This window comes from Pongo abelii, chromosome 11, assembly GCF_028885655.2.
Source record: "Pongo abelii isolate AG06213 chromosome 11, NHGRI_mPonAbe1-v2.0_pri, whole genome shotgun sequence".
In the NCBI taxonomy this organism is placed as follows: domain Eukaryota; kingdom Metazoa; phylum Chordata; class Mammalia; order Primates; family Hominidae; genus Pongo; species Pongo abelii.
In genome coordinates, this window is record NC_071996.2 from 132,802,363 (window position 1) to 132,813,256 (window position 10,894).

The 10,894-nt window shown below is 45.6% G+C and overlaps 2 protein-coding genes across 5 annotated transcripts in view; both read right to left on the reverse strand.

Annotated features, from left to right (window-relative positions):
- Positions 1 to 9,271, reverse strand: part of PID1 (phosphotyrosine interaction domain containing 1) — a 250,001-nt gene extending 240,730 nt beyond the window's left edge. The window contains exon 1 of one of the 4 annotated variants that reach the window (XM_003776102.4): positions 8,934 to 9,271. In XM_003776102.4, coding sequence (XP_003776150.3) covers positions 8,934 to 8,963 — 30 coding nt within the window. In that variant the 5' untranslated portion in view covers positions 8,964 to 9,271. Of the gene's footprint in view, positions 1 to 8,472; positions 8,490 to 8,933 lie in introns of those variants that run through there. The other 3 variants (XM_054549920.2, XM_063713087.1, XM_063713086.1) reach the window with 3 other exon arrangements.
- LOC134759546 (serine/arginine repetitive matrix protein 1-like) lies at positions 9,044 to 9,307 on the reverse strand. Its single transcript, XM_063712596.1, has one exon. It carries the CDS (start codon positions 9,305 to 9,307, stop codon positions 9,044 to 9,046), a length of 264 nt encoding a protein of 87 aa, XP_063568666.1.
- Between the last annotated feature and the right edge of the window lie 1,587 nt (positions 9,308 to 10,894).

Below are 10,894 nucleotides of genomic sequence, written 5' to 3' on the forward strand. Positions count from 1 at the left end.
GTCAGCTTACAGGTTTTCCTAGTCAGGAAGAGGCAAATCACAGAGGCTGCTACCCAGAGAGCCTACAGGGACTCTGACAACCTAGTTTGTTTTGAGGATAAAATCGTTAATACTAGTCTTCCCTTGGTCTCAGCGTGTCTGGAAAAGTTTCACTGAGGTCCACCTCAAAGTGACTGTGTTTCACATTCCAGCCCATAAGTTTCATCTCCAAAGTGAACCATCTTCAGGCCTGAAGCTCATGTACCATATTTTCCAGAGGACCTTCCCTGAGCAACACAGCACATGTTACACTCAAGGTTTGCCACCTTTTCCTGGATGTTGTCCACCAGAAGGAAGGAAAGGAGAAAGAAGCAATAGCTTAGTTGTTTGCTGTTTTCAGTTTTTTTTTCAATCCACAGTAGATAAGCTCACACTCGGTATTAAAAAAAGGATTCCTTAGAGACACATGCATTGTGTCCCAGTATGTGAAAGTTGGGGATACCTACACCACAGAAGTAGAGTGACCAAACATAGTCAAGAGGCTATATGGTTTCACTGGTGTAGTAGCTACCTAGGGCTGTTGTAACAAATAACCATAAACTGGGTAGCTTAAAACAACAGAAATTTAATCTCTCACCATTTGGGAGGCTGGAAGTCCAAAATGTAAAGGTTGGCAGGGCCACACACCATCCAAAGGCTCTGGAGAAGAACACGTCCTCCACTCGTCTAACATCAGGTGGTTGCCAGCAATCCTTGGCATTCCTTGGCTTATGATGCCATAACTCCGGTTTCTGCCTAGATCTTCACAATGGCCTTCTCCGTGCCGCTTCTGTGTCTTCAAATCTCTCCTTATGAGGACATTAGTCATTGGCTCTAGGGTTCACCCTAATTCAATATGACCTCATCTTAACTTGCTTACATCTGCACAAAACTTATTTCCAAATAAAGCTACACTCACAGGTACCAGGGGTTAAGACTTCAACACATCTTTTGGGGGAACACAATTCAACCTTCAACAATGAATAATATATGGAGGCTTGGGTTTGAATCTGAATTTTGGTCCCTTAGTAGCTGTGTCAGTTAGGAATGTCAAAGATACATGTAACAGAAGTCTCAATTCACATATTGGCATAAACAAACGAAAGGGGGTCACATTTTTCTCATATAACTTTTGGTTAGGAGGTAGGTTCAGGTGCTGCTTACTGATCCAAGTCCTTCCATCTTATCATGCCAGCCTTCTTAGTGGACTGGTTTTAAGGCTTGTCATTTATTGCTGCAGAATCACAATATGGCTGCTGCAATGCTAGACATCACATCTATGCTCAGGACAGCAAGAAGACAGAAAAGGGGGAAAAGCCTATTCCCCAAGAAACTTCATTTGTTATTCATGAAGGTAAAGTATCTTTAGTAGATATCCTCTCATATCCCAGTGGTTAAAAACTGGTCTCTGACAATCCTTGGACCGGTATGAGATTATTATCACGGCTGGGCTAGAACACCCACCCTCAGGCCAAGGTATGACCATCTGCTGCCTGAACAAGCTGGGGCTTCATCCTCAGAGAAAAAGATGAGATGCAAGATGTGTAGTTAATGAACTCAAGCAAAAGTTATCTGTAGTCTCTGGACAATTGTTACATCATCCAGAAAAACGAGACAACAAAATCTCTGTCCCTTAGAATTTTCTCAAGGATTAAATATGCTTTTCATATAAAACAAAATGTCTGCTCCATGACACAAGGGGCACAGTGCTTAGGAGTGCAGACCCTACAACCAGTCTGCTGGCTATGAACCCCAGCTCTACTGCCGAAGGCTGTTGCGAGGACAGGTCAGTGCTGGGAACACAGTAAATGCTAAGAAAAAGTTGGCTGCTATTGTTATTATTACTGATACTACTACTAAATAAGCCTGCAATGAATGGTAGCTGGTATTTCTTGATTTTCTCCATACTTGGAAATGAGCATGGCTGGAAAAGTAAAAATCATCAATAAAACCCCTGATTAAATGAGATTCTGCTAGCAGCACTGCTGGAGTGGAAGGAAATGTTGCTTCTGGGACCCTGACCACAGCACCCCTTCTCTGTGCACTGTTTGAGAATACTTGCCACGCTATATAACCTTCTAGCTGTGGATACTTGGGAGCAAACATACATTTGATGGATTCTAGAATGGCTTCACTTATCTAAAATTTCTTTTGGAGCAGTAGACTCTCAACTCAATAGCATACATGAAATTTCCCAATAGTCAACTTCAGCATGACTTCCCTTACTACATTTATAACATGAGAGAACTAACACTTCTTCCTGACCTGGAGACCACTGCCTGGCAGAAACTGAAGGAGATATAAGAGGTATGTCAACTCAGACCATTTTCAGGATAGTCACACCCAGGCGTCTCTAAAACAGGGACCCAAGTGATCAAGGGCCACAAGGTATGTGGCCCCCAAGCCCCAGCCCAGCTCACCCATACCCTAACACCCACTATCATATGTGAACCTCCATCATCTTCACCCCCAACTGTAAAGACAACTGCATTCTGTGCATCACACTTTCCTATACATCGAGAATAAAAGGAGCTTCCCCAAGTGAGGAGACAGAGACAAGTGGACAGTGAGCAGGTCATTAACATACTGGTTCTGGCTTATAAAGCTGAGCTAGCTAGGGATCTTCTTCATATGAACAGAAATACTGAAAGTTACAATCATACTAGGAAATATATATTAAGCCCAACTTTGAACAATAAGGAATAGGATTGTGAGTCCTCTAAGTTTACAACTATGCCCTTCTCACCCTTCACCCACACCCAGCATAGTACTCGGGACGTAGTAAATGGAGAAGAAAGATGGACAGAAGAGAAGACAGGAGCTTAGATCTAAACTCAAAACTCCACTCCTACAGTGACCAACCATAACAACATTAAGAAGTGCTTCTGCTTATTGAGCACCTACTATACACTACGTACCAAAATCTCTGCAAAGCACATCTCTCTATTTTACAGATAGGGAAAGCAAAGCTCAGAGAAGTTACAAAACTGAAACATTGCTAGCAAGCGATCAAGTCAAAATTATTTATAAAGAGACAGATATGCTTTTTTTTCGGTTCTTTTTTACCCAAATGATTTCTTATTCAGGAAACAACCTGGCTAAGAAGACCATTACTGGAGCCTCCCTTAGCAAAGTAAGAACTCGGTTGAAACATAAGAGGGCAGAGGAATCCTGGGCCATCAGGCATGGGAAAGAAGACCTCAGCCAGATTATTGATCCACGTAGCATCAGCATTAAGTGGAAGAGCATGTCGAGATGCTGGAAGCATTGAAATATGCCAAAGTCACAAAACAAGTCTGTATCTTTTCCCTGACACCTTCCTTTTGCAGTCTTTGGCCTCAAGGGTTGGACCTGGTGAATACACTGATGCTTTATCACTGATTAGCAGCTAAATAGGGATCACAACTTTTTTTTTAAGTGAACACAAAATGACAGTAGACTAATTCCACTAGACTTTAAGGAGGTCTTTGGACAAACGATTCAACTATTTCTTCTTGCTCTACTTATATAAAGCCTCTGTTTAAATTTGTGTTCATGGGGCTGAAAGAAGCACACTACAGTCATTGAGTGTTCTGGACTAGTTTTATTTGCTGACCACTAACAAGTCCCTGAACCGCTGCTATTCACAGAATAAAATACCTTGTGGAAGGCAGCCTGATCTCCAGTACCGTTGAAGCTACAAGGCTGATTCTCCCAGAGTCTCCTCCAGGGCTATTTTCATGGTAGAATGGGGTCAGTGTGGAGGGGTATGGGAGGGACCTAATCTGGAACATCAAACAAAATGCAAAAGTTGCCTAACACTCCAAGATAACTCAGTACAGTCAACACGAAACAGCCATTAGGCCATGGTTAAGCAAGGAGCACAGAGTTTGTTCCCAGGCTAAGATTTTGCAAATCACTTGGTAGAGATTTGCTGACAAACTTGGAGAAAGACTCAATGATGTAAGATAGCATTTTATTCCTGAGGGAGACTAAGGCCCCGGATTAATGACGACTCCAAGTTTTCTTTATGAACAATAGGGCCTGATGTTTTGTGCTTACTCAACTACAATTGATGAAAACAACAACAAAATCTAGAATGGGTTTAGTGAGAAACCTGTGCCTCTGTAATAATAGCTGTTGCTTTTTTCTAAGCAACCGCTCTGAAAATCTCCAACCTCCTCCCTCCTTCTCCCTATTTTTTTTGTCTAAACTTGGAATGAATGTGTACGCAATCCACCCTAATCACCGGCTTTCAAGGTCTCTAGTTTAGATAAATGCTATGTGCTTCAGCTGAAAAGCTCTTCAATGGCACTTGTGAATTTTAACTTCAATAGGAGACAGCAGCTTATGTGCCACCAAAGATTTGAGCCACCAAAAACAGAGTAGCCTTTGGTCAACCCACTGCTTCAGCAAGAAATAGGACAGCAGCCTCTCTGAGCCCACAAGACAGTCATTGCTCTAACTGTATTTATTAATAACAACAGCACCAACATGTATATTGCACTGTGCCTGTCTTATCCTTCTGCACTATGGTGAAGCACTTAAGAAGTAAGGATTGGAACCAAACTGTCTGGTTCAAACTCCAGCTCAGTTCATTTCTAGCTGCTCAACCCTGGCCAAATCACTTCGACTCTCTGGCCTTCAGTTTCTCTCTAAAATGGGGATAAAAGTGGTTACAGGATGCAAATGAGCCAGACAGTTAAAATAAAGCTCCTCAGCACAGTGCCACACACAGTGCCTGCACCACAAAAGCAGGTTACTAGTATCTTCCCATTCTTAATCCTTGTTCCTTTTGTCAATTTGGCCAGCCTGGAAAAGTGTCAGATTTGCTGGTTTTCACCCTGCCTGATGGGCCAGGGCTAATGGTCTCCAGTTGATGTTTTAGAGGGTTCTCCAGTCTCACTTCTCAGGGGAAAAGTGAAAGTGGCATCATCATAGAGAAGAAAAATCTAGAACGATCCACACTCCAAGTCAAGACAAGATCTGCCAGATAGGACAAGGCAGAGAAAGGGTGAGATAATCCTCAGAGGAGGACTTCGCCTCCTAAAATCCCCAAATAGTATTTAGCTGTAAACTTCAACCACTTCATCAGCCAAAAGTTTCAGAAGAAACCAAAAGAAAGCGTTTTCAGGATCTGGGGTCCTCCCTACTCTTCACTGTGTTTCTCCCTCTTGTGGAAGTGCTAGTACACAGACACTGGCCACAACAAGGATGAAAAAGGAAGTAACGGAACAGAAAAAATTGCCCCGGCTGCAAAACTCAAATCCAGCTTTATGAATAAAAAGCTCTGTTTTTTCTGAATCTGCCACGGAGAAATGATAATCTCAGTGAAGACAGCTAGATGATTATATTGGAACCTTTATAGAATACCTCATGAGAAGATGGTTACATGTAAACTTCACAATTAGAATCTGCTAGAACACATATGCCTATCACATTCCACTCTATCCTAGTAATAACTACACCAAAGACCTTTAAGGATGTGTTGACCTCCTTCGTTTCTAACTCAGTCTTGATTCATCTTTCTCCTCCCATCAAGGCCTCCAGAAAATGCACCTCGTAGCTCAGTGAAGACATTTGCTCTGAGAAAATACTTGTTCCTATGGATGGGACACACTCTTGCATGGATGGGTTTGTTACTTCTAAGGGATCCACCCAGTACAATCATTAAGTCAATCCAGAAACTCATACAAATTTTAAAATTTCAAGGCCGAGATAATCTCATCTCTATTTCATAAAAACCAGTAGGGTTTTTATTTGTTCTGAAAAGTCTCCTTTACTTTTCTGAAAGGAGTCTGTTTCAAATCTGCTTCTTTAAAAATGTATAACTCTCCTCAATACCTCCAAGAAAAAAAAAAAAAGTCTGCTGTGCAGACAGGAAGGTGAAAAGAGAAGAATTCATATTTATTCACTGTAAAAAGTTAGGGTGGTAAATTAAATCTTCACATCCCTTTTGATCCGATTATATTTTTAATGGCAGAAGCTCCCAGCGAGGGCTCGAGTGGGATGCAACAGAAGTTTTAACATTCAAGGGAGCAGATGAACTTGCCTCGGTTTGTGTGACTGAATGAGAAATTACCCAGAGCAGCTCTGCTCAGGGCAATAGGTCCCTTTGCCTGTGCTGGATTTGGGTCAAACAGCTAAACCTCAAATCAGAAAATATCAGCATCATTTTGTGGGGACACAGAAGTGTGGGTAATGATAATGATAATCAAACCTGATCAAAGATGCCATTTCCTGAGCAAGGGAGCCAGTTGCTACACTCAAAAGTCCATTATTTAGAGGGTGACTGGTCTACGCAAAGATCTGTCACACTCCCCTGGGACACAGACTTCTCAAACCAGCCTCATCGAATATAAACTATATCATCAAGAAAGGGTCTGGTTATTTTCTTCCATCCCCTCTTTTGATTCTAGGTATTGATAAAATAAATTGACTCCTTAGTCCTATTAGGAAGTTCTGGGAATGTTTCCTTGAAGAATTTTCTTCACTCTGGCTCATCTAAATTAGAATGTTTGTATGAAAGATTAATGAGAAAAAATTAATGAGGTTGAATGAGAAGGTTTAAAAAGATTTGTGAAAGGCACATGGAGCTCAGACATCATTAAAGAGCAGGGCTCATTCTCAAGTTTCCTATCCAGCATGATATCCACTGCTATCCCTGTGCCCACAGAGCCTGGGAGTGGCAAAGTGGCCTCTCACTGAGGAATCGAACAGGCATGTTTCTATATCACGGTGAAAGGAAAAGAAAAGGGAAAAAAACCCAGACAGCAAACAGAGATTGTGACAAAGATAACCGCAAGGAATGTAAATAAAATATGATAAGCAGCTCACTCACCATCTCATCCTCCACAGCTCTCTCAGAGGCAAAAGTAAAAACATATAAATTATGTGTTTTCAAGAAGAGTCAAGCCAAACTCTTTGGGAAGAAGCCACGGACATAAAAAAATTTGTCCGCATTTGTCTCACTTCTCTAATCTCAAGGCTTGAGATGTATGTACTTTTAAAAGAGACTCATTGAAATTTGGGGAGCATGAAGTTGAGCCCCCTGTTGGTAAGGACCTTCCAACAGTGACTCGGTCTTATCGGTGATAAGCCCTGTTTATCTGAGCTTTCAAAAGCCTAAAACCAGGTTTTTTCAACATGACACCTTGAAATAAAATAAACGCATTGCAAACACAAACTGCAATAAACCAGGCTCACGCCAAAATGCACACGTGCACATTTCACAAAATAAGGGGGAGACATTTCTAGTGAGAAGCAATCTCTATGGGAAGGCAAGTGAGAGCGCCCGCCTGCCAAGGGTCACATGCTCCAGAGCGCACAGGATTCCCTAAGTGAAACAAGCCAGTAGGAAGAACTTGAATAGTCAAAAATCTACAAACTCTTCAGAGGTACAGATCATCAGGCCATAAAAGCCACCTCAAGGAACTCTGGTCACATCTCTCTAAGGACTTCCAAAAGCTACCCTCTGCACTTGAACAGGAAACCTGCCAGCTCTCCTCAATCATTCTGCTCCTTTGAAATAGAAGTTACGCCTTTAACCGAAGGAGAACTTCAAATGCGCCACTGGTATCTGGTGCCACTGCCAAAATACATTTACATCACCTTCTGCCAGTCATTCAGAGCCCAGTGTTGATATTCTCTTAGTAAGACAAGGAGAGGGTTAGGAGGCTGGTCATCCACCTTCTCATCTGCAAGGCTAAATGCAGGTTTTCTTGTTTATTCTACTTGAGACCCTGGGGAACTGGTCTGGTGTCTCAGGCTCTGATAAAGTGAACACACTCCCCACAAATCATGGCCCAGGGAGATTTGGAAAGGAGCTGTGGGGCATCTGTTTCTGCTAAATGCAATGCCCTCTGCAGGTTATTCCTCTGTGTGAGGACTCCTAGACAAAGGTTAGCCTCTCCCTGCATCTGAGAAACTGTGCTTGGGGCTTTAAATGTTCATTGAGAAGCCTCCAAGCTAGCCAGGGCCTGGCCTCACTGTCCTAAGTCTTCAGACGCACTCAGCCTCCAATGGTGCTGTATTTTACCAGTTAAACACTTCTGCAAAGTTTACTACGAAACAATGTGGCTCCAAGCTTGCCAAAAGTTTAACTGCAGGATTCAGTGGATTTTATCTGGCAGAGTAGCCGCCGTGACTTTTGACAACATTTGCCAGCAAAAGACAGTCCTCAGACCTTGCAACCAGGGCAATCCCAAGGCCCAACGTGTCACTGAAGGAGTTCTTCTGGGAAAGGTCCCTCTTTCTCTTCAATCGCCTCCCGCAAATCCCCAGCTTCCAGAATCCAATTCAAGGCAGTCTGGCATTTCAGGAGACAGCAGTAAAAAACTTTTGATGGGATGACCCAGGACATAAATATTCCTGGCTGAACTTACCTTTGATTCTTAAATATCTGAAGGAGCTTGGGTTTAAGGAAGATAAAGGGAGAGAACCAATGAATAGGGAAAAATAAAATAAGTAGCATACCATGACAAGCCAAACCAAGCTTGATATTTCCACATTATATTGGCAAATGGATGCTTTCACATATCACTTGTTCTGTCTTTCCTGGAGACCACAAAAAAAAAAAAAAAAAAAAAATCTGGATTCAAAAATTCTAACCCCAGACCACTACATTGTGTCAGTGGAATGCAATCTAAATTGCCAGTCAGAAAGTCCAACCTTATATGTACCAACCAACACGCACACAAGCACCTCCAAGCCGAAAGTTGTAACGCCTGAATCCGTGCGTTTATCAATTTCATCATCCCCATACCCCTGCCGGGTTCCTGGCGCTGGGTTAAACCGACAGCATCATGTTGCCATCGATGCGTCTTACAAGATGGTTTTGGGCAAATACCCTAAAGTAGGCAGAAGCAAAAACTAGGTTCCTCTGCCCGGGCACCTCCTCCTCCAGGCTGGCCCCCGGCCTCCCGGGTGCCCCTTACCTGCAGGCGCTCCGTGGCCGGCTGCCACATCTTCCAGCCCTGGGTTTTGGCAGAGGAGACGCTGGCGAGACTGTCGATAGCGCCGCGGGGCGAGGGGCTGGGGTCCCGCTTTACATCTGGGGTCGGAGTCCGCGGGATATGCGTCCTGGCGCTGGCCACAGCCGCCGGGTGGGCGTAGGGGGCTGCGAGCAGGAGGAGGCGCGGCGCTCAGCTGCCGGCAACTTGTGGGCACGGCCGCGCGCCGGCTGTCCTGGCGCAGCTGCGAGAGGACTGCGCAGCTCCGCCCGGGTCCGGCGAGCGCGCGGCGGCGGCGGCGGGGGCGGCCGCTCCCTCCTCCCCCGCCGCCGCCGCCCGGACCTGCGCGCTCTGAGCATGCCCGGGGCGGGCGCCCAGGGACCGCGCGGGGCGGGAGTGCAGCGCGGCAGACTCTAAATCCTAGTGAGGGGTGAACGGGGAGGCTAGAACAGCCGGCCCTTCCCTGCAGGAAGCCCCCATTGGGTTGGGGTCTGGGAAAAGGGACAGACTGGCTGAGGGGGGAAGGGCCTGGAGCCGAGGGTGGTGGGGATGGCGGGAATGTCAGGGGTGGCGGGGGTGGGGGAAATTCCTAAAATAAAGAAACCGTAGCCCCGGGGGTCCCGGGTTTCCATATAACAGGGATCTCTGAAGTGCCTGTGCTGTGCCTGGCGCTGTGCTAGGGAGGCACTTCCTTTCATTCTTCCCACTCCAGTTAACTGAGCATCTATTAGGCTCCAGCCCTTATGCTGGGTTCTGAGGATGCAGCGACGCAGAATAGAAGACAAGAGAACGTTCCTTCTCTCTGGAGCGTACCTTCTGCTTTGGAGAGAGAGTCGTGACTGAGCAAACACATCAACAAGCCAGTGCTATATCGGGTGGTGATAAAACAGGGCAGATGTGGGAAGAAGGGGAGAGGAGAGCTTCTTAGACAAGGGCACTGGGGAATGTCTGGAGTAAGACCTGAGAGACGAGAGGGATTGGCCATAAGGAGGTCATGCTTCCTGATGGGGAGAGGACTCGACTCCTACCTATACAGGGGTGAGGAGGGCCATGCAGACTCCCGCATCACTAACTCATCCTGAGATCTGCCAGGTGCAGCAGGGGGCTCTGAGAACCCAAGGGAAAGCCGCTCTGGGCTCACAGGCCTGGAGGCTCCCCGGCTAGTGCTGGCCACCATGAGATGACTTCCTGTCCTAAACAGGCCAGCCCTTCCCATTCTCTTGACAACTCTGCAAAATAACCATTAATATTTTCACCATGTGGATCAAACAAATGAGGCTTATAAGGTTTAGGTCACTTGTCCAGGTCACACAGCCAGTGAGTGGCTTAGAGAGTGCACAGTCAGATGACTTCAGGGCAGGAGATCTGGCCCTGCGCCTCTAACTGACCATGGAAACCCAGTGGAAAGAGCATCCGTCTGGGGCTGGGGGTTAAAGGAACTTGGCAAGTCAGGGATACTAAGCTGATTCTGGAGCTGATGAAGAGTGGGAGAGGAGAACATGGTGGGAAGAACTCACGACATAGAATGACCAAATAGAGCAGCAGAGAGAACACGATGTTTGTGGGGAGCCCTAGGCTCCTAGAAGGCAGGGTCCTGAGAGCAGAGGGGTGTGAAAGAGAGGCATTTCATACTGACACAGCTGCACAGCTTGGGCCCTGAGCTACCCATGCAATGTCAAAATCCACACTCCATGTCTGGAAGGAGGATCTGCCCATTTTCCCTGTTCTGCATGACTGCAATGATTTCCAGATATGGAACCACTCCAGAATCTAACCCTCAGCTCATCGGACCCTCGCAGCAACTCTGTGTGGGACAGAAGCCCCTATCTCCCAAGGCTTAGGGAGCACAGGGTTCACAGAGTCACACTGTGGGGAGTCACAATGGCGATTCAGATCCAGGATTCCAGGCAGATCCTTCTGGACCCCGCGGTTGCTATGTTGGTGCC

Excerpts from the sequence above, each read along its gene's own strand:
- LOC134759546 (XM_063712596.1), bottom strand. The coding sequence starts at position 9,307 with ATGCTCAGAGCGCGCAGGTCCGGGCGGCGGCGGCGGGGGAGGAGGGAG.